General features: G+C 37.8%; 2 protein-coding genes across 8 annotated transcripts in view; both read left to right on the plus strand.

The window, feature by feature from the left end:
* The window catches only part of MAPK10 (mitogen-activated protein kinase 10), a 314,404-nt gene extending 299,628 nt beyond the window's left edge, over positions 1 to 14,776 (plus strand). For 5 of the 7 annotated variants that reach the window (XM_017545151.2, XM_037744509.1, XM_037744507.1 and 2 more), the window contains exon 14: positions 9,850 to 14,776. In XM_017545151.2, coding sequence (XP_017400640.1) covers positions 9,850 to 9,992 — 143 coding nt within the window. In that variant the 3' untranslated portion in view covers positions 9,993 to 14,776. Of the gene's footprint in view, positions 1 to 9,844 lie in introns of all 7 variants that reach the window. The other 2 variants (XM_017545154.2, XM_017545153.2) reach the window with 2 other exon arrangements.
* A 4,168-nt stretch (positions 14,777 to 18,944) lies between these two features.
* LOC108315698 (coiled-coil-helix-coiled-coil-helix domain-containing protein 2-like) lies at positions 18,945 to 19,709 on the plus strand. Its single transcript, XM_037744511.1, has one exon. The coding sequence runs from the start codon at positions 18,983 to 18,985 to the stop codon at positions 19,442 to 19,444; it is 462 nt and encodes a 153-aa protein (XP_037600439.1). The 5' UTR covers positions 18,945 to 18,982; the 3' UTR covers positions 19,445 to 19,709.
* Positions 19,710 to 24,653: the final 4,944 nt, after the last annotated feature.

The raw sequence follows: 24,653 nt of genomic DNA on the forward strand, positions 1-24,653 counted from the left end.
TGCTAATATATTTTTTCCTGAGGCCTATGCTCTCACTATAATTTAGAAAATGTGATTATTTATTTTCTGCTTTAAGAAAAAATTACATTTAGTTCATGCTACCCAAAATGTGGGCTACAAATGCCTAGTTTTGAGAAAGACTGATTAGGGTGTTGTTTTCCTAAACTATTTTAGGAAAAAAAGACATAGGATGAAATAATTAATCAATTATTCATACTGATACTACTCTTTGATTAACTAATTTATACCCCAAACCACTGTGATACCCAAACAGATGCAATTCAGTATGACATGCTTTTCTCACCAGTAGACTTGAAAATATACTCAGTTTTATCCCAAGTCTTTCCTTTCCTCAAAGAGGGTTAAGGGAATCATTGGAGTTGTTTTCCATGCTGCCCTCCTTACTCATTCACCCTAGCATACAGATTGACACAGTCCATGAAAGCTACTTCTAACTAATCTGCATGTTTGGCCTGTTGCTCGTTAAAAAACTCAAAGACAGAATCCAAAAGCCTCAAGATGACACCTGCTAAGGCAGGACAGTGCTTTGTTTTAAGAATTCCTGTAATGACCAGAACATATTATCTTATACTCATTAAGCAGCAGAAATACCAGAATTTAGCCATGGGTGACCTAGCATGTTAGGCTGGGCCTGGACAAATTTTAGTAGAACCTATTCTATTCATCTTCAGTTCAAGTTTCCTTTTCATATCACCTTATCCCAAAAGACTTGTTACATCTTCCCAAAGATTAGGATCTTTCCTTTCTATAGGTCCTACTAGTCCCTGTATGTTGAACAGTTGACCTCTTGCCTTATTATCTCTTATTGATTGTAATTTCATTGAGGAGACTGTATGCATTTATCTCTGTGTCCCATGTAGTGCCTGGGTACTGTGCTTTGCACAGTAGTAGCTCAATGAATATTTATTAATTTGAAAATTGCCATTCAATTTCTCCCTCACCATATTTCTTGATACTATTCCAAATATAGAATTCGAGATAAGATCATGTAACTTTAATACAGTATACTATTCAGCATGTTCTTACACCATTATTATACATACTTATTCACTCTATTGATCTCCATGAGGATAAACAGGCCAAGCATAAAGTATATAAATTCTTGCTATTGGCTTTCTTTCATGCTTCACCTAAAGGTTTGCAACTTTCAGATGTTTGATTCATTCATTTTGGGAAATACATATTCATTATTTTTTTGCAGTCCTGCTTGTTAATGATTAATTCTAAAATATGCAACTTAGGCTCTACCTAAGTAAGAAGGCTCTGCCACTTTTTAATCATTCTCACTACCTTAACAGTTAAAAATTGTCTATGTAATCCATACGCCCTAAACTATAGTTGACTGGCTTAACCAATTTGGATTTAAAATGATTTTGGATTAAATCTAGAAAAAACATTCATGACTTAATTATAAGTCATGTAGCATGACTTTCTCTTTTGTGAGAAATCATATGTATACTACACATTACAGGACACATTTATGTATGATATATTTGTGTGCATGATGGAGAGGCTGTAGGGCAGCCATGTGCTGGTGCTGACTCTACCAGCTCATGACAGCCAATTGTGTACTTCTCTTCCTAACTATGCATTTACTGTTGGTGTGTTGGCAGCTCGAAATCAGCCACAGAGGATTTACAACATGGAAAATGGCAGACCCTACAAATCTGGGCGTTTTTGTTCCCCCCCCTTCCCAGAGCCAATTGTTAAATTTTTATTGGCGCACCACGGTGTGTGTGCTGTAAACTATGCTGGAAAGAAAAAGCAATTACTAAAGAAAAGTTTGAAAAGTCAGCTTTTTGCGTTGTTCATTGTATTCACCTTTTTTCATTAAAGTTCATGTAGCACATTTTATTTTAAAAATAGCTAGGGTAAAGTGTTTTTATAATAGAGACTCTCTTAGTTTTCAGTTATAGCAACACTGGGAATTCTGCAGCAGGGAATAAGTTAGTGCAGTATCTCAGGGGCAAAATACTTCTAATACTGAAACCTATGTTATGTGATGCTTTTTAAATGTAAATAGGAAGTTAAATGTGTATTTGCAGAAACATTTATAGGTTTGAAATTTATTGATGGAATTGTTGTATGTCAATAAGAGATAAATCTAAACTTCAGATGTATTTCTAAACAAATAATTGTACTCACTTCTGCTATCTGATTTTACTTGCACAGTAATTTATTTTCAAAGATGGCATAGCTGCTTGCTTCCTGAATTGATTTGTAACAATTGCTGAGGGGCTAGCAGTCCATGAATAGAAATTAATTTTCTTCTAAAAGCATTTGTTATAGGACATTAGAGCTAGAACAAATATAGGAAAACATCTGATTCACCAATTCTCAGATTCTTCACCAGCCCTTTTCCACCTGAGAAGCTCCCAAAACTAACAGTGACTCACTAAGATAAGGATGCTGAACATCAGAATGGGCAGAGATTTTTCAAAATCTCTAAGTCAAAGATAAAGCTTCTGGGTGATTTTAACATGCAACTGTTCCCTCCCCAATGTGGACCGCATTCCCCACCATGGGAATATGTCCTAGGGTCACTAATCTAGTCCATTAATTTTATTTATGTTTTATTAAAAAATCTCAGGCCCAGACATACTGTGGCTCAAGATCATTTAGGTAAAAAAGGGACTATTTTTTTCAGTCTTGTGTTTTTTCTAATTCTATGTCTATCGTAGTATTTTGTTGTTGGGGGTGAGGGGTACCAGGAAAATCATTTCATTTAACAACAAAATAAAAAGCAGAACAACATTTTCCCCCACAAAATTTTTTGGTTAAATAAATTCTAGCTGAGAATTTTTCATTAGCATAAAGTTACTTATTCCTATGAAATCTAATTTTTTAGGTAAACTTGAAGGTAGTTAATATTCCTCATTTGCAACCCTATTTGCATTTTCAGTTCCTTTTAATACTATTTTTATTGACAGAAATTTGTAATGCTTTATTGATGGCAAAACATTTTTGAAAATGTATATCTCTACTGTTTTCTCTTAAGTAATATATAAGGAAGGAATATTTATCACATTGCCTGGACAAGTGAACACTATGATCAGATTCAATTCAGCTCAGTCCTGTTATGAGATGTTCACAAACTGCTTGGCAGTAATTTAACAACTTAAAGCCAAGGCCCATGTCTTGTCCCTTAAATTTGTGTTTGGGCTTATGGCTTATAAAGCCTGCTTATTGCCTACATGAAAATAGATTTGAATGGATCATACAGTAAAGCCAGCAGTGGCTTCAGGCAAGGAGGCATTTATTATAGTGCAGTAGAGGGAGTCATACAGAAGCAAATAGTTTTCATCTAATAGTGGTGGGCTGGTTAATATTTAACAATTATATTTTAATAAAGGAATTGATGAGTAGCGCTTAACATTTTCTGTGGTATAAATATTCTCACTGTGACCAATTTTAAGCAACAATGTAACCTCAACAGATGCAGAGTTGGAAAGAGATGCTAATAATTGGTTCTAAGAAGCCACTAAAAGCCAGCTCCAACACACCATAGACAGTGCACATCTTTCTCACACTATCACACTGTATAGCAAGGAACCATTCCCATCAAACAAGCAGATGTCATGGGTATTTTCACAAAGAAAGCACTGGAAGAGAAGACCTCTCTTAATGAATTAGTGCTGTATAAAAGCAGAAGCAGTAGTCTGTGGAACCCTAGAAGTACAGCTGATTAACACTTTGATAGATTCTGAACTTTGAATAGTTGAACACTAATTATAATGTGCATTCAACATTGATCAAATAGAGAGCAGGACCATTCTAGTACAAGAGATGGAAAGTGGAGAGAGCCCAAATGATGAACAAAAGAAGAAAAACAACTACAACAACGTGACTTCCTTTGGCCAAAAATAGCTTTAACAGTTTCACTGGTTCAAAAGCAGGAAGGAACTTGCTTTTCCTCACAGAACCTATCTAGAAGAGTACACATAAAGGATACTCAATGCTGTTTTGTTAACTCGAGTACTTATTCTATGTTACTACTCAGCAGCAGACATTGTGGAAAACAAGAGAAATAAAGAAGTATAATTAATGAAGTAAAAAGAAGCAGGGGAAATATATAATTGAGGTAATCTGTAACAAAACTGCATATAACGAGGGGCTGACTGGTATGGCATAACACTCAGAATATTCCAGAAGTGTGCTGAAAATATGCTGATTTTGAAAGCAAGTGCAGTAGGAGTGCTGTGTGCTTTATAAGCATAGCCTGCATCATGATCCCCTGTTTATGAAGAGCTTATAAAAAGTTACTCTGGCTTTTGCTACATTCATTCAATGTTATTCATAGAAATAAATTTGTGTTTTGCTGCTGGGGTAATTTCTTCAGACTCTTTGTGTAATTTCTCTAGCTGCCATTGTTGTAGATGTGTGTTTATTTGTAAACATCAAATTATGTTCTTATAAGGGAACTTTATTTCAGCTAAGTCTTATCTCACCCTTATTTGAATCATTACTCAACTTTCACTGTGACAATAAGAACATGTCTACACAGGGACCAGCCAGGATAGGGGAAAAGTCCTATCTAAAGGGAAGACCAAGACTATTATTAAAAATACTTTTTGGTTTGTATTATGCCACAATTTTATTTTGAAACTTTCAAGCTGGTTATTTTCTCATAAATAAAGCATGCTATCAAAAATCTTCCAGGTTCCACTGGCATTCTGGTTCATTATAACATTTTATATATATGTATATATATATGTATATATACATATATATATACACACACACATATATATACATATATACACACACACACACACGCACGCGCGTGCACACACATATGCTCGAGCTGGCTTTTAGTGGCTTCTTAGAACCAATTTTTAGCATCTCTTTCCAACTCTGCATCCGTTGATGTTACATTATTGCTTAAAATTGGTCACAGTGAGAATATTTATACCACAGAAAGTGTTAAGTGCTACTCATCGATTCTTTTTTAAAAATATAGTTGCTAAATATACGTATATATAATTATTTGATGTATTTTTAATATCAATCCACTGACACTTAAACTTCTTATAGAAATAAATCCTCAGTATAATTGTATTTTTATACATTAGCAATGAACATAAAAGAATTCCATTTAGAATAGCATCAAAAATATATAGGAATAAATTTAGCAAAAGAAGCGCAAGCTTTGGACTCTGAAAACTACAAAACATTGTTGAAAGAAATTAAAGAGGACCTAAATAACTGGAAAAACATTTCATTGTTCATGGATTAGAAAATTTAATATTGTCAAAGTGATGACAGTTATTCCCCAAACTGATGTACAGATTAAGCAAATACCTATCAAAATCACAGCTATCTTTTTTTGCAAAAATTGAGAAGCCCATCTTAAAATTTGTGTGACAATGCAAAGCAACAGAATATCCAAAATAGTCTTGCAAAACAATACAGCTGGGAAATTTACCTGTTCTGATTTCAAAACTTATTACAAAGCTACAATATTTGAGACAAAGTGCTCCTTGCATGAAAATACACAAATAGATCAAGGGAATCAAATTAAGAGTCCACAAATAAATACCTACATTTATGACCAATTGATGTTTGATAAGGATGTCAACACATTCCATGGATAAAGAATAGCCTTTTCAATAAATGGTGCTGGGATGATTGAACATGTATATGCAAAACAATGAAGGTGGGCTCCTGCCTCATGTCATATACAAAAATGAACTCAAAATGAATCCTCGACTTAAGTATAAGGTCTAAAATGATAAAGCTCTTAGGAAAAAACATAGGGTAAATTTTTATAATCTTGGGTTAGAAAATGGTTTATTAGATATGAAACCAAAACAAAAGTGATAAAAGAAAAGATAGATAAATTCAATTTCATAAAAATTTAAAACGTTTGTGTTTTAAAAGAGACATTCAAGAAAATGAAAAGACAAGCCATAGCATAGAGGAAAAACATTTGAAAATATATATCTGATAAGTAACTTGTATCCAGATTATATATAAAGAGCTCTTACAGGACTGTCATGGTGGCTCATGCCTATAAACTTGCCATGGTGGAAGGCAGAAGTTGGAAGATCACTTGAGGTCAGGAAGATCACTTTGAGACCAGCCTGGGCAAAAAGGCAAGCTCCTGTCTCTTCAAAAAAATTTTTTTTAATTAGCCAGGTGTGGTGTTGTGTGTGCCTGTAGTCCTCGGTACTTGGGAGGCTGAGGCAGGAGAATTGCTTGAGCCCTGGAGTTAGAGGCTAGAGGGTACAGTGAACCATAACTATGCCACTGTGCCCCAGGCTGGGTGACTGAGTGAAACCCTGTCTTAAAAAAAAAAAAAAAAAAAGAAAAAAAAAAAGAAGCTTACAACTCAATAATAAAACAAAAATAAAGCAATTAAAAAATGGCCAAAGAAGCCAAGTAAACTTTCTCCAAAGAAGATACACTAATGGCTGACAAGCACATGGGAATATACTCAACATCATTAGTCATCAGGAAATGCAAGTTAAACCACAATGAGGTACCATTTCATTCACTCTAGGATTGCTAGCTAGATAAAAAGATAATAAATATTGGTAAGATGTAGAGAAATTGGAATCCTCATACATTGCTGGTAGTAATGTAAACTGGTGCACCCACTTTAGAAAACAGTTTGTCAGTTTCTCAAATGTTTTTAAACTTAGAATTACTCTATGCTCTTGCAATTTCATTTCCAGGTATACATCCAAGAGAAATTAACAAATGTTCATACAAACTCGTACATGAATGTTCATAACAGCTTTATTCATAAGAGCCAAAAACTCGAGACAACCTAAACATCCATCAATTGCCTATCAACTAATAAATAAACAAAATGTGATGTATCCATACAGCGGAATATTATGTAGCCATACAAAGATATGAAATACAGATACATGCCACAGCATGGATAAACCTTAAAAAAATTATGCTATATGAAAGCGGCCAGTCATAAATGATCACATATGGTATGCTTCCATTTACATGAAATGTTCAGAACAGGCAATTTTAGAGGCAAAAGGTAGATTAGCCGTTGCCTAGAGCTAGAGGGTGGCTGAGGAATGGAGTGCAGGATTTTCTTTATGGAATGATGAAATGCTGCAAATTGGATTGTGGTGATGACTGCACAATGATGTGAATATACTAAAAAATACTGAATCATAAATTTCCTAATTATATATGTGGATTATATTTTAATAAAGCTGTTACAAAAAGATATATGAACATCATTTGATACCTGAAGTCAAAACTAAATTAAGCTGTAGCACCATGATTTGAAAGGCATCCATAGTCTAGGAATATATTATCCAGGAGACAAATAGTAAGAAAAAAGCAATTTCCCTCTGCTGGCTCTCAATTGATCAGGCCTTTATAATAGAGTCTTGTGTCCAGTTTTAATCTCTACCTTTTATTAAGGATGTGGAAAAACAGAAGAGAATTCGGAGGAGTTCATCATAATGACACTAAATTATTAGCAACTTGTGAAAAAATATGAAGGATGTTGGTATAATTTAATCCAGAATCGGGAGGAAAAACAGAGGAGGGCATTTGGGCAATGTAAGGGAACCAAGAGCTGTCTGCTAGGAGATAAAATCTCATTATGAGGGGAAATGAACCAGCTCTGTACCATAGCTATAGGGGATATAATAAAGTAAAGTTGGAATAAATTGAAGCCATTCAAAATTAGAATATTATGGAATTTTATAACTTTACACATTGTTCTGATAGAGCAATTATTTACAGGAAGACAATAACAAGAGGACTTGAAAAATCTTTTTTAGAGGCATTTAAGATTAGAAAGGATGGGTATTTTTAGGAGTTTAAAGAACATGAAAAATTCATGAGATTTTCTGTATATAAAAGTATCAGGATCCAAAAAAAAAAAAAACATGTTAAGTGATCATAACCCAGAAAATTTCCAAGCAAAATGAATGACCAGGAAGAAATATATGAAAAGTAACAGTTCTTACCATTAATTTGAAGATTGGTGACTATCATTATCTTTTTCCTATATTTTTTCACATTTCCTATAGAATACATCAATATATTTCTAGTCAACAAATACAACTTAAAAACATGGAGGATACAGGAGATCTGTGTTAGTTCTGGTGTTTGTGTCCTCTCTAGATAGCTGATACATTTTCATCACATGTTTTTCATAGGCAAGAAATGTCTACTTCAGGAATAAGAAAGATTATGTTAACCCCTCCCCTTCATTAATTTAATTTCATTTTGTCTTTCTGATTTATTAGGCCTATGTGATAACACTATTATAATTGCCTTTGGATTTACTATTTTTCACCAAATAGGTCTTGGACACTATATTTGCTCAAATAAAATATACTTTTAGTGAGAATTCCTCATCTCTTATTTTATTAGGGGATTATACTACAGATTTTTAATAGCCAGCTATTTCACAAAGCAAGCACATTACCACTCAGATTGCTTAGGTATAAAGAATATACAAAGAAAAAAAATGTAAATGGTTGTTTCCAGAGCGCTCTGGTTTAATTATATTGCACAATGCCTTTGGTTCATCTTTCTTCTATTGATCTCAAAGCTGGCAACTCAGCAAGCCTTTATTGAGTGATTTACCATGGGCAAGTTTCTTCTCAGAGTTTCAACCTTGTATTCCCACATAACAGATAAATAATTTTTTTTCAAACTAATCTAAGCTAATAATTCAGAGTTCTTATTTGGAGATCTCAGGTAAGCAAGCCTGCTGGAGAGTAAGCTCATAAGCAAAAGGTGTACTCAGCCTTCTCCTATTTTTTTTTTTTTTAACATTCATCAACAGTCCTACTTATGCCCTACTGACTTTTCTATATTCATTTTAAGTTTGATGTCATTAATGATGACACAATAGTATTTACTTTATATACCTTTCTTTCTCTAGAGATGTGGTCCCCAAGTAATTCAGATTTCCGAACTCCACTTCAGCTCCTATTTCTGGGATAGGATCCTTGCAGGTGTTTGTTTTCAAAGCTCCCTGCATTAAAAACAATCAGGCTCAAGGCCAGGCACAGCGGCTCACAGTTGTAATCCCAGCACTTTGGGAGGCCAAGGCGGGTGGATCACAAGATCAGGAGTTTGAGACCATCCTGGTCAACATAGTGAAACCCCTTCTCTGCTAAAAATACAACAACAACAACAACAACAACAACAACAACAACAACAACAAAATTAGCCAGGCGTGGTGGCAAGTGCCTGTAGTCCCAGCTACTTGGGAGGCCGAGGCAGGAGAATTGCTTGAACCTGGAATGCAGAGGCTGCAGTGATCCAAGATTGCACCACTGCACTCCAGACTGCGTGACAGAGTGAGGCTTCATCTCAAAAAACAAAAGAGCAAAAACAAAACAACAACAATAAAAAACAGGCTCAGATGGCTGATTAAGAAGTTTTACTTATTTGTCTCCTCCATAAGCCAGGGGTACTCCTTGACTGAATACACAGTCTCTGAGGAGTTTTTGATAAATGCAAATGCCTTGGCCTCACCCAAGGCCAATTACATTAAAATGTATGTGATGCATGGGGGCAGGGGAGGCAGTGTGACCAGATATTAGTGTTTTTTTTTTAATTGAAAGTGTTACAGGTGATTTCAAACATAAAGTGAGATTTGATAACCACTGCACTAGTCTGTGAATAACTTGTGATAAGGGACTTTCTATTGCTATGTCTTGATAGTCACCATTTAATATAGTCCCCTGTGTCAGCTGTTCTATAAAGGCTTGCCAAATGATTGATGGACTAGACATCCCCTGTTGTATTTGCTCATCCCTGATTCCTGAATGGCATTAGATGGATCTGGTTCTAGATTTAGTCATGTTGGTCTTCATTTTCTTAGCACAGGTGCAGCAGTGAACAGCAGTGAGAGTCTCCCTCCATCCTCGTCTGTCAATGACATCTCCTCCATGTCCACCGACCAGACCCTGGCATCTGACACTGACAGCAGCCTGGAAGCCTCGGCAGGACCCCTGGGTTGTTGCAGGTGACTAGCCGCCTGCCTGCGAAACCCAGCGTTCTTCAGGAGATGATATGATGGAACACACACACACACACACACACACACACGACACTCATACACACATGCAAATGCAGACACACAACATCAAGAAAACAGCAAGGCAGAGAATCCAAGCCTAAAATTAAATAAATCTTTCAGCCTGCTTCTTCCCCAGAGTTCTGTATTGCAGCTAAGCTCAAATGTATATTTAACTTCTAGTTGCTCTTGCTTTGGTCTTCTTCCAATGATGCTTACTACAGAGAGCAAATCAGACACAATTAGAGAAGCCTTTTCCATAAAGTGTAATTTTAATGGCTGCAAAACCAGCGACCTGTAACTGCCCTTTTAAATGGCATGACAAGGTGTGCAGTGGCCCCATCCAGCATGTGTGTGTCTCTATCTTGCATCTACCTGCTCCTTGGCCTAGTCAGATGGATGTAGATACAGATCCGCATGTGTCTGTATTCATACAGCACTACTTACTTAGAGATGCTACTGTCAGTGTCCTCAGGGCTCTACCAAGACATCATGCACTGGGGTACCACATGGTCCATTTCCTGTGATCTATTACTCTGACATAAACCCATGTGTAATATATTGCCAGTATATAAGCTGTTTAGTTTGTTAATTGATTAAACTGTATGTCTCATAAGAAAACATGTAAAGGGGGAATATATGGGGGGAGTGAGCTCTCTCAGACCCTTGAAGCTGTAGCTTCCAAGTTTGAACGGATTAAATGGCACCTGTATACCAATTTGTAGAAAGAACATATGTGATGCTTATGTAAAGTGTGGGGGGAGTGGGTAACAGTTTTCAGGCACGAAATGGTTTGGCCTTTAGAAGGCAGGTGTGAATAAAAGCTGAGAGTCTTTTCTGTGACACCGAAGAGTAGGAGAGACTGGAGAGTAGTGTGGTGGTGTGACTGAGACCGAGAGGAGGTCATTACTCAGATCCTAGGAGACACCGGCGGCCCTATTTTAGAGATTTGGCCCTATTCCCATTTGTCATTTCTCAATTATTGGTCACAAGAAGAGGCCACTGGAGAAAGTGGCAGGTGGTCAGGCAAGGTTATTGTGTGCGCTTTTGATGGTAAGAATCTCTCCTTGGAATTGAGCAGAATTGCCTCCGTGTGAATTCCTTCAACAGCAACAAAAAAATGAGCCTGCCTAGACTGCTTTCAGATTGTGGGTTGTGTTTTCCATGTGTGGCCTGCTTCCCTGGTTCATACCCCACCAAAGTTTTATTTTGAGAAATAATATTACTTTCCTCTTCCGGAATAAAATAATAAGAATAAAACCCCCAAAGCACAGTGTGAGTCTCAGGTTAGCATTTGAAAACATCTCCAGAGATATTATTATTCTGCAGGAGTTTCCCCGACTCCTTAATGTGGCTGATGTTTCATGTTTATTTATTTATTTTCATAAGTATGAGCAATTGAAGAAGGGCTGATCATCTGAGTTTTGTAATGCAGTAGACATAAGAGCAATAACTCTGCCCATAAATTTACTGCTGCCAAATAGTTTTAGCAATATTAGTTTGTCTTAAAAGCCATGAAGCATTAATGTCAATGTTTAGCAAAATTTCCTGAATTTAGCTTAAATTAAAAGAAAGTGCTTTCCTGAGCACTTAAGGAGGCACTGTGAAACATTTTGGTTATATATAAGGCAATACCAAGGTGATCTCAGCAATAATCAGTTCAGGCTTCCCTTCTTATTCACTTTGAAGTATCCATCACAGTCATTTGCACTCTGGCAATGTTGGTGCTCACCAAGGTGGTGATATTTCACCTGAAGAAGTGAAAGACAGGAAATATATGGTTGATGAGTGTGAACTGATTGGAAATAGAATCCCCCCCACCCCGAAACAGAGCAAACAAGAATGCCAGTGCTCTGAAAACTGCCTTAAATACAATAATAGGGAAGTTTCTTTCTCTCTTCAAGCAATAGAGTCCACAGGGAACTGCACCCATCTGCACCATCACCGTGCCAGTGGTGCTGCCATTCTGAGATTGTTTCACATGGTCGGATTCAGTACACATGGTCATTTGTTTAAAATAAAGAGAAGAACATTCCTTTGTGCAGCTTGTCCCCTGTAATAAAAATGACCCATTCTCTCTATTTTGCTATCATTTATTTTTTGGTTAATATTGTTGACAACCTGATTGTTAAAAATACCTCCTCAGTCACATGAGCTCCCTCTATTATCTTTCAGTCATATGCCTGTTTTTGTTTTTGATTTTTAAAAAAATTCCCCTCTCTATATCTCTAATTCTTTACTGATTTTTCTTTCTCTGTACTTTTCTCTTGATATATCTGTGGCCTCTCCCCTCGTTGCTTTATACCACATGGGATTAAGTGCAGAGAGCAGGGAGCTGCTTTAAAGAGAGTCTCGGGGGAATTTTATTGGCCCCAAGATGACATCACAAGGCAGAAGGAAGTTCCCAGTCAGCATCTTTAAAGGGCTTGACAGGCTATCTCTCATATCTGCAGTAGTGGTGATGATTTTCCCCTTGAAATTAAACCAGTCAAGAGCTAGACAGAGCCCCTCCCCCACTATTAGCACTGTCCCAAAGCTCTATTAGTCTTACATCTTCTGTGCATGGCTCTTGGGAGCTGGTTAGCTTTAGCCAGATTTCCCTTATGGATAAAAGAAAAATGGAACAAATCCCTCGAATTTAACTATCATTTACAAATGGAGGTAAGGATTTAGCCCCCAGAATTTTTGCAGGATCAATTTTATTAGGTGATCAAAAAAGGGTAGATGATAGAGCAACAAAGAGAATCACTACTGTAAAAGTCCCCCAGTCCTTTACCCACTAGGTCTGCTTTCTTATAATATCTCTAGGAGGTGATGATATTATCAAATTCACAGAATATAGTATGTTCTGCATTCAGTCGCCTTACATACACACACACACACACACAAACACACACACACACCTGCAAATATTTATTAGTCACTTCCCAGGAATGTCCTAACTTTTCAGGTAGGCAAGTGTAAAGCCACCTAGCCAATATTCCTGAAAAAAATGAAGGCTTTACCCAGGACCGGGGCTCATTTTGGAACCTGAAATTGGCACTCTGAGGAGCCTTATCTTCTGTCACTTCCTATGGGGCAGCTGGTTTGCAGAGATCCTTAATAAAATCTTTTGCAGTGTTTTGTAGGAAGGATGGCTGTATACTCATGTGCAAGGAGAATTAAACTGCTGTGAGAGTTTGGAAAAACCACCATCACTTTACTATTAGTATGTCTTTACTATTTTTATATGTGTTTTGTGGGTCAGCGTGTTCAAATCTTAAATAGGAATACACTAGCCTTACAACAGAATTTCTTCTTGTGGAATAAAAACTGATAATAATCTTTCATCTTCAAGAATCTGATGACTGAGCTTTGTAGGAATGTACCCCAACAGTTGGACCAGAGCCTGGCCAGTTCCCACCAACTGGAGTAAGCTATTTAATTGAGGGCCAAGAAGCACAATAGTGTTTTCAATCTGTTATCAGAAAAATATTTTCTAAAGACACAGACAGCGGCTGACTGGTAAAACGGAAAGTTGGCCTTAGCAAATGAAACTAGTTAAAAAAAAAATAGGTAAAAATACAAAAAATCTTTATGTTCTGTCAAGGAAAAAAAAATCAAGGAAACCTCACTTTTTTGAATTTCAAATATTCATTACAAAACCTAAACCATACACAATCTATTTCAATTTGAATCCCTTAACATATGAAAAGCCACATCTTAACTGCATTATGTTCATTATGCTCTGTAAGGCATGTTATTAGCCAGCTTTGCTGAAAAATATGTCATCTACAGCTCAGAAAAAGAAGTAAAATTGTTCTAGAAATTTTTGATCCCAGCCACTCTGGATCCAAAGAGGAACCCGACTCCCCGCTCACAATCCCCCACACACATTTTAATTACAGGAGTCTAACATTTTCCACAGATATCATTAAACCAAGCAAGGAAACTCCTTTCTGTAAAAACAACAAAAAAGTTACTATGTACATACTTATATTAGCTACTTTCTTTGTGATTAGAGGATAAGATTTTGTTATTTCTTTTGGCACTTAGTCCTTTAACTATCTGAAAATGGTTCACTTTGACCTGTTTCTTTGATCAGCCAAACTTAAGTGAGGGGCCTCTGTTTATATATAGAATCTTGTATATGTAACTTTACTTATGTGGGACCAATGGCCAGTATACTCTAATGGACATAAATCTCCCAATCCTTATCTAGGATTATCTGTTCACCTTGCCATGTCCATCTTGCAATGAGACCTAACTTGCACTTGCCTGTTTTTCTGCATGATTGGATTCCAAAGACTATTACCAATGATGAGAATTGTCCTGTGTCAGTGTTTATAAAATGGACTTAAAGCACACACACATGCATACACACATTCACATCCACCCTTACAGTTCTAGATCAACCCTGCAAAGCAAAACCATGTACTCCCAGTTTCTTTGCAAGGTCTGAGTGGTGAGAACTAAATTCAGTCAGCCTAATGGGTAAAATGCAATCTCAGTAATGTTTAATAAGGATTTGAAATCATTCAAGTCATTTCTGTGTTCTTTCTCGTACCCTTTCCTATTTTCTCTTCCTTTATTTTCAAAATGTCTGTGGAACAAGAGGATGAATCGGGGAGAACTTTTGCTTCTTTTGACTCTTTGTAGGTGATACAGAGTTAATATATTGTGATTTCTGTTTCGTATGAATTATTAAAATCAGAGGAAACCTGCTTCCCTCAACATAAAACCAAATCCAGACCCAGACGCTGTTGGAGTTTGCCTGTTGACAATGGTTTTGATGCTGCTCGCTGTCTTGAGTTGCATGTACTGACAATAGCTCTGAAGGGCCTCATGATTTCATTTTGTCATCTGATAAATGAAACTTGTAGTATGGTCCGATTGTGCCAGGGAATAAATAAGAAATAAGGAATGACAATGACCTACTTTCTCACCTTGGGTCAAGAGTGTGTGATATGAATGTGACCATGTAGAAATCTGCGTTTTTCATTAGACACTGGTTTCTTCTAAAAATGACCTCATTTCTGTCTGCAGATACTAGTTGTATATCTGCAAATCAGTAATTTCTCTTTAAGGTATAAAATCAATAAAGGGGAAAAAAAAGATCACGGGGGGGGCATTAGGTGAGTAGAGCAGGGTTAAATTTCCTAGATTATCAAATTCCTATTCATTTTAACTATTTTCTAACAAAAGAGGCAAAAGCCTTTGTTTATCTACATGATATCCAACTTTAATATCTCAAACTCACTGGATAATTAAAAAGATAGGATGAAGAGGTCACTGCACTTGCATTAGTTTACTTTGCAGTATCTGAACAATGTCGAGGAGTGGCGCTTCTATTTCTGTAAATGATGTTTTATTTAACCAGTTAACTATTAGAAAGCCTGGAAGATAAACATACGCATTATTACCTACTTCCTGTTGGAAGATAGAAAGCAACAACCTTTAGTTATCTCGGGCACAGCTTTTATCCTAGTTTAAATCACAGATCCTTACTCTCTTTTAAAAAGGTCAAGCATAGGTACCTAAAAATACCCACAATAGTAAGAAGGGAAATTGCATTCCACAAGATGATTGCTCAGAAAGAGTCAGATGGAGTTACTGGTGCATTCTTGATACGATAGATGGTTACCAAACATTTGATAATTTTGACCAAGTTCACAATAAGAAGAAAAAACAGCCTTGGACTTACTTTTCTTGAAGATTACTTATGGAGCAACCAACCTAGAAGGATGAATCTATTTACCAATAACAACACTGGTCACAGCCAAGGTAGAGGTTTTTGACATTACCAATTCATCACAGCAGTGTTTTGTATTTGAAACATGTCTTTTCTCCATGGATGTTGAAAGGCTTGCTTGGAAGACATATACAAGTAGTGAAACACACTGAAAGTCCCACCATCACAGACCACTTTATGTTGGGAACCACCATATGTGACAAGTCATCTCTCCCTGTTTCAGACTAAATTTCAGCTGCTCAACCATTTAGATCATTGTAGTCTGTTTAAGGCAGTAAAAACATAAAGGTAGAAATTTATATTTCTCGGACACATGAAATGTGATGACACATACAGCAACAAGTCAAACACTCCTTTAAATTTTCTACCTTATGTCAAATATTTCTTACTTTTAAAGACATTCTTATCCTGGTACAAAACCCCACATAAATTGATCTTAGGGAATTTAAGGAATTAAAATTTCACTCCATAGAGTACGTGGCTTTATTTCTTCATCACTGAACTTCGAGTAACATTCTTCACCTGATCTTGTCTGCAATGTTTAACCAAGGGTCCAGATCATTTGCAACTTGGGTACAAAATGTTATTCATCTTAAAAAGCCTTCACATATTGCCTAGAAGAGTGTCTCACACATAATATGACTTCATTAACACTTGTGAATCCATCCTGGTGAAAGTATTGTCTAGAACAATTATACAAAAAATCAATTCTTATAATGCAAATAATATTTTACACAGACCAAGGGAATTCATCATATTAAAGTATTTTTTTAATAAAAGGAAGGTTTTTAGAAAATAATGGCCTCTTCCTTCATGTTAATATATTGCAAACTTGGATTTGGTATAAATCAAGTCCCAAAAAGATTGCTCTGAATTTCCAATTTAATTTCTGAGCAACATTCTAAAGCACGTCATTAATTTACTCCAAAAACATTTATTGAACGCTTCTGTGTAGGGGATATCTATTGCATGGTCCATAACCTCAAATTCAGAGTTAATAAATCTTTGTTTAAAAAAAGTAGTTAAAGCAAATATTTTTATTTCATTTATTTACTATCTTTTTAATATAATAATGTATTTAAATTAGTGGTGTGACTTGCATGAGTCAATTTTTATTATTTGCTTAAAGCAATGAAACAAGGAATCTGCTTCTTTCAATGTTCTCATTGTCTAATTATAGATAAATACACTGCATGAATCAACATGAGAATTTTGAATGTTTTCCATTGCAAGAGATGAAACCATTTTTAAAATTTATTTAAAATTTGAAATTCATTTAAAAAATGCATGGATGTTCTTTTCTGCATCATAGAAAGTTTGCTTTGATATATGGTTCGGTTCCTCTGAGAGATATTGGACCTGGATGCTGACTGACCTCCGGGCTTATACTTTCAGCATCACAGTCTCCAAATCAGCAGATGATGTCACAGTGGGTACTGAAACTTCTTTACAGTGGCATTCTTATATGAAGCCAAATCTTTGCAGTATTTTCAGTCTATGGGTAGTTGTTAGAACCCTAAAATAACTTAAGGTAGAATTTGGTCATTTATTGTTTTTTATTAAAAGGTCCAGCTGAGAACATCCCTGAACATCTGAACCAGACATTTCACATAGAGCTTTAAATATTCACTCATTCATTCATGCAACAAATATTTATTTATCGAGCATTCAATCATCCAAGGACTGTTCTGGGTATACATAGTTGTGATGAAGTCAGCAAATGTGCCTTCACATGGTCTGCATTCTAGTGGGGAAGTCAAATAGAGGTAAGTACAAGACCACAAAGGAGGTTAAAAAACAAAGTGTGAAAGGGATGCTATTTTATACAAGGTGATCAGGGCAATCCTCTCAGAAGAGGTGAGAATTGCTCAGACACGTGACTAAAGTGAGGGAGTGAAGCTATGACATGGAGAAAGTCATTTCAGACACTGAAGAGAAAGCCAGGGCAGGATCTGGAGGGGCTTGTTTATGTAGACAAGGAGGGGCAAAGAATCTTGTGGATAAAGCAGAATAAACAAGAGAAAGTGGGATTGTAAATGAAATATGAGAGCGAAGCAGGGTTAAAGCATGGCATGATCTTGAGATTTCATTCTAAATATGGGAAGATGGTGGTTAGATCTGAGAGAGGAAATGATATAGGTTAAATTTTCTTTTTAAAAAGATTTCTTAGGCTACAGAGTAAAAAGGAATCTTAGGAAGAACGATAAGGATGGCAACAAAAAATCCGTTATAAGATAAAACATTACGTAATCCAGAGAGACATGATGGAGCTTAGACTCAGAAACGGAGATGCTAAGAATGATTTGAATTCCGGACCTATTGTGAAGGCAGAGCTGACAAGATTTGCTGATAGACTGACACTGTGATGTGAAAGAGAGCAGAGATGACTCTAGATTCTAAACCATGAAGTAAATGTTCGTGTAGTTGACTGAGATGGTGAACAATGGGTTAGAAGAATATTGGGGAGAAAATCATGTTTGCTTTTGGAATATCAGTTGGAGATGTTTATTGGATACCCAAATGGGATAGGAGGAGTATACAGCAGGCTGGAGTTAAAGGAAGAGGTTGAGCTGAAACAGAAATCTGAGAGTAGTCAGCTTATAAATTGTATTAAAAATTACCAATCTGTATGAGACCGTCAAAAGACAGCACAGATAAAGAAGAGAAAACCCAAGATGGAGATGCCTCTCACTCCAACGTAAAGACATCAGGAAACAGGAGGGTATTCCAGAACGTTCAGTGAGGCAGAGGGAAAACCAGGAGAATGTGCTCTCCTGGAAGCCAAGTAAAGAAAGTGTTTCAAAAGTGAGGGCATGGGCAGGGGTGCAGTGTTACTGAGAGACTGAGTAAGATGGGGACTGGGGACTGAAGATTCACAATTGGACTAAATCTGTTTGAAAGCCATTGATGACCCAATGAGAGCAGTTTCTATGCAGTACTGAGCAAGAAAAGAGTAACTCCAGTGAGTTCAAAAGAACATGCGAAGTGAGGAAGTAGAAATGGATACAGAAAAGTCAAAATTTTTTCTACAAAGTGCAGCAGAAGAATGATGTAAAAGTTGGAGATAAATGTGAGATTGAGATAATTTTTAAAAAACTAATATAGAATGGGTAATAGTGTTGGTGGGGCCAACAGATAAATGGCAAAACTGATAATGCGAAAGAAAAAGGGGGTTATTGCATGTCCAAAGGCCGAGCAGCCCCGTAGCTAGGATGCCGTGTGAAAGCCGAAGTCGCACCTCCCGCATGGCCCCTCCGGCCAGCCGGGCGCCTCAGATGAGAGCTGTGCCCAGGCCAGCGCCAGCTGCTCAGCCACCAGCAGCGGCACCCTCCTCTGCAGTTGGCTCTCCTCCTGCTGCTGCGCCCCGGCAGCCAGGTCTGCTGTCCCAGATGGCAACCACTGCAGCTGGTGTGGCTGTGGGCTCTGCTGTGGGGCACACACTGGGCCATGCCATTACTGGGGGCTTCCGTGGAGGAAGTGATCCTGAGCCTGCGAGGCCTGACATCACTTACCAGGAGCCTCAGGGAACCCAGCCAGCACAGCAGCAGCAGCAGCCTTACTTCTATGAGATCAAACAATTTTTGGAGTGTGCCCAGAACCAGGGTGACATCAAGCTCTGTGAGGGTTTCAGTGAGGTGCTGAAACAGTGCCGACTTGCAAACGGATTGGCCTAATCAAGAAGTTCAACCTGGAGACATGGAAAACCAGCTCTCATAACCAAGTTAACTTAATATAAAAATTTCATTAATAGTGAAGGTATAAAGTGTAGCCATCAGTTAAACCTCTCCTGTCATTCCTAGCTTCCTTGCTTCAGAATTGAAATGGAAGGGGGTGTTCCTACTCTGTAGAATTTGGAGTTGGTCAAATGTTTGTGTGGCCTCCTTAAACTAGCTGTTATGATTTTATTATTTGTGAGTTAATTAGAATAAAGTGATTTTCACCACCCCCCAAAAAAAGAGAGAGAGAGAAAGGGATATTTATTGCTTGTGTAGCACGCTTGAAAAGACTTGAGGGGTGAGCTCCAATTTGTGGGCAGATGCGCTGGCCCTGCGTAGTAGCTGTAGCAGGCGGTGATGTGGTGTGCATGGACGCAGGTAGCTTGGGAATACGGTGATGTGATGGGCATAAGTACATACTTGTCTTTTTTTTTTTTTCTCAGTAAAGATGTCAGGTTTTCAGTTGAGAATGAAGAGAAGAGTTTGGAAGTTTGAGAAGTGTGAAACTGACGTTGGAAACTGTTACAATAAGTTACTGGACAGTGATGAAAACTATATGAGCCATATTCATATAGATACAAAGCAACACAGGTCAATGTGGCGGTCTTTGTTCTCTAGACATGTTTAGTATTTTTAGGCACATGTTAAGAGTAAGAAAAAATTAGTTTTAGCCAGAGTCGCATTTTGTTTCTTTTTAACTCTTAAAGTCGTAGCACAGTGCTGGGAGTATAGATAATGGAATTTGGGAACAGGGACGAGAGAATAATTATGAGAAAGAACCACAGAAGCTAAGCTGGTTAAGGAGGGAAACAATTAAATGGGGGATGATAGTTGGTGAAAACTTACCAAGTTGGAGTGATGGTGCTAAGGGGAGTGACTAGAGAGAGAAGAAGTGATGACCACAGCATGGGATGCTTGAAATGGAACTGTTGGTGATGCTAGTGATTAGTAATGACACAGCGCATGGTATAACCATGAGTGTAGTGGCCGATGTTCAGGCAGGGGCAGAACAACATTTTCAAAAGTGGTCAAGGAGCTGAATGGCCAAGATGGTGAATGGAGTATGAGCAGGGAGGGCCAGTGGGTTAGGTGCTAAAGTATTCAGTCAGTGATAAGGAGACATATGCTTGTAAAAAGGTCATTAGAGAGGAAGAAGGATCAAAGATCTGAAAGCAGCTGCAAATAGCGAGGCAAGATCAGTCCCCACTTCAGGCCAATGATATGCAGGTTGTGGGACAGGAAAACAGCTAGGCTGAAAGGAAGGTGATGTCTTCAGGAGGCAACCATGATTCAGAGAATAGGGGAGGGTGATGGCAGCTGTAAGATCTAGAGGGGATTATCGAAATGTTCTAGGACGGGAGAGGGCATTGGAGATAGAAGCAAATGAGAGAATACACTGGGCAATATGGAGATAAGCAAATAGATGAAGGAAAAAATGGAAAACTTGGATTATTTTGGTAACAGTTAACCAGGGATGAGGACATGATGGCATGACCCTGGGGATCACTTCAGTGTGGTGCATAATTAACCCAGTGAATCATGAGGAAGCAGGGAACAGGGAATGGGTGTGTGGAGAAGAGAGGGCTGGGAGGGACATCCTGTTTTCACAAGAGCAGGTGGGATGCTCAGGGTCTTCCCCAGAGGAAAGAGACAGTTGTCCTCAAAGAAAATGATGCCAATTTGGCTTGCCACGTAACAATTCAGTGTTCTGTTGCCTTTACTCCCTACTTAAGTCTGGCCTCATAGTGGCTTATCCCTCAAGAGGCCATTCAGACAGCAGCTATTCAAAGGTTCAAAAATAAAGAGCATCATTCAGCCTTGGACCTGAGCTACAAATCGTGCTTTAAAAAGCACACTTTTCATCAGCTGAACTTTTCACTCAAAGATCTACAGTAGGTTCAGTAGATTTTAGTTGTCTGGGGCACTGTTAGTTCTTCAAGTCACTTCAGAGCAAGAGGGCCTTAAGCTGGGCAGTTTTAACTTTCAACTCATTCCCCACTTGTGCAATTGGGAAGACTATAAAGAGAATAATGAAATAGACTTTTGGGAGCCACAGTTCTAGCACTCCTTTCCTGTGGTTTGTGAGTTCAAATGAGGCAAAATGTTTCTAACTCTGGATGCTTTTTTTGAATAAGAGAGTAGAAGCCACATGGGTACTAAGTGTGTTTTCAGGTCTCATGGCGTGCTGCTAGGGGGTTATGTGCAATGCCGTCTTGATGGCATGAGCTTGGTAGGTCATGTTTATTTTATTGAAAAGACTCCCTAGGGTCTGCACTGAAGGCACACTTGCCATGCTGTTCCATGGGCTAGAAAGGCCCCTTACCAAAACTGCAGCCGTGTCCTGATGACTTCCTATTCATCTTTCAGGACTCACCAAAGTCATGGCTCTGCAGTGCTCTCCTCAGCTTCACCTTTATGGTCTCTTTAGTTACTTCTATAGTACATCATATAATGTGGCAATAACTGTAAATTTATGTCTCCCAGAACACCTAGTCCATAGCTCTTGGTTTATTCACCATAGCCCTTAGAAACATTCATCATATTCTATCCAATACCTTTAACACCCAACATCATTTTCAGTGTAGACATGCATAGAGTTGATGAAGGGCAGTTATAGGTAGAGTTTAGACATAATTTTCAGATTATGGCTCTAATTGTATTATCTCAGAATAGAAAGAGTGGGTTGGGTTACTTTCCTTGCCATCAATCCCTGGAAGATTATCTGGGCACAGATAAACTCAAGATTCTCTGAGACAAGGATATAATATCCTGTTCTGGTGAGCACGATACTTTTAATGCTGGTCAAATCCCTGAGGCCAGAACCTTGCTATGTTCCTTAGGAGCTGAAATACTTTCAGTCGAAATAATTTGAGTGCTGATAGCTTCCATTTAGTGAACACCTACTATGTGCCAGGAAGTATGCTAATCCCTTCACCTATTGTACTACATTCTTCATAAAAATCGTATAAGGGAGGAATTATTACTCTTACTTCCAGAAAAAACAAATTTAGGCTTATATTTATTACCTAACTTAAGTTCATAAAGCTATGGGGTGGCAGAGTGGGATTTGAACCCTGCTCTTAGATTCCAAAACTCAGGCATGTGCTACTCTAGTCAGAGTGCAGCTCTGCAATGTACGGAAGACTGGGATTTGTGGCAAGCATCACATTCTTTAATGCTGTCCTGAATTTTCAAGGTGCCATAATTATATCAATAATATAAACTGCCCTTTCTAGGAATGATTTTTTGAAGAATATCCCAGCTTGTGAATTAGAGGGAATGATTACTTAAATTCCTTTGGACTTTTTAGTCATTTCATAATGTTACATATAAAATCTATGTTTCAGTGGGCCTGACATCATAGGCAACTCTATTTTAAATGTCCTCCAAAGGATGCTCAGGCATATAGTTTGAATAGTGAAGCTAACACAGTAGGCCCCTCACCGGCAAGCAAATCCTTTCTCTTGAGTTTATAACTTAAGATTCATTTTAATTACCTAAGTAGTTTTAAAGAGGCATATACAGGATGTAGCAAATGAAATCTTGGTATCTCCTAACTACTTTGTATCCTTATTGATTTCCAATTTATCCTTATGTTAATTTGCAATTGACATTGTCTGGGCTTTTTATTGAACTAACGGAAATACAGATGAACATGCTGCTTATGGTATTCATTGATTAGAGGCCATCATCACTGAAATTGACAATTAAAATTAACATTAGCATCCCTCAAATATCACAGGCAAAATAATACTGTGTATGTGTGTTTGCATATGTTTGCATTCCAAAAAATTACTGCAAACTCACTGTGCTGACATTCTCTTTGGCATAAGGCTTGGAGGGATTTAAGAGCAAGAAGATACAATCCTGGCCTCTTAAACAGGCTTCATTTATCGATAGAGTTATCAATGGAGCAAAGTGACAGACCCTGGGATAAGCACATTACATACCACCCTTAACAATGACCACATCCCTACTCTGTAGGAGTGAGTTGCTATCTCCACTTTGTAGATGAGATCAGACAAGTCAACTTACCTGACATTGTCATGTATCTTGCATAAGGCATCTCTAGAGGTGTATCTAGGTTTGAATGGCTCTCAATTTTCTATTTCCACTTCGCCACTCTCTCCTCTAAATTTCTTCTTATTTGGTGAAGAAAATAATCAGATGTGGAAAAGACAGAAAGAGATATATGCAAATTGGGGCATGAAAAGCAACTCACACTGCTTTGAGATTCTAGGAAGGTTCATGAGGAAACTGACATTGATTTGGCTCTTAAAGGCTATTTGGAGTGTGCCAGCTAGAAGGAAGGCAAGCAAGAAGAACACAGCAACAGCAAGTGGAAAGTTCTAGAGGCATGAAATGGCAGGGCAGGTGTGGCGGGAAGTGGTAGGAGACGAGAATGAGAATGAAACTGGAAGTCAGAGCCTTTTATACTATGTGAAGGGCCTTGTCCCAGGCAACTGAAAGTCATCAGATGCAGTTAGCAAGATCAAGCTATGGTCGGAGGGGTGATTTTGAAAAGGCAGCCTGCAAAGGACAAAAGTACAAGAGAGATGCTGGAACAAAAGGCACTGGGTAGGATGCCTTCATCAAAATGTTAGGAAAAAGTGATTAATGAGAGCAGATTAAAAAGACAAAGATGAATGGAATAGACTGGCTGGTGAGCAAATTTATGAATGAAGAGAGTAGAGAAGGAAAATATGAGTTGGCTGAGCGCAGTGGCTCAAGCTTGTAGTCCCAGACAAATTAAGTGACCCGTCATAGCTATGTATGTTGTATAACTTTTGGGAGGCTGAGTAGGGCAGACAGCTTCATTGCAGGAGTTTCAGACCAGCCTGGGAAATATGACGAAACCCTGTCTGTACAAAAAAATACAAAAATTAACAGGGTATGGTGGTGCACACTGTAATCCTAGCTACTCAGGAGGCTGAGGTGGGAGGATCTCCTGAGCCTAGGGAGGTCAAGGCTGAAGTGAACCAAGATTATGCCACTGTACTCCAGACTGGGTGATAGAATGAGAGTGAGACTGTCTTAAAAAAAAAAAAAACGAAAAGAAAACGAAAGAAAAAAATGTGAGTTAACATTTACAGAGTCCTTCTTGTATTCTACTAGCAGCTGTGCTCAGCCTGACCCAAGCTAACTCATTAAGACCACATAACAAGTC

Source organism: Cebus imitator, unplaced genomic scaffold (assembly GCF_001604975.1).
Source record: "Cebus imitator isolate Cc_AM_T3 unplaced genomic scaffold, Cebus_imitator-1.0 Scaffold177, whole genome shotgun sequence".
In the NCBI taxonomy this organism is placed as follows: Eukaryota; Metazoa; Chordata; class Mammalia; order Primates; family Cebidae; genus Cebus; species Cebus imitator.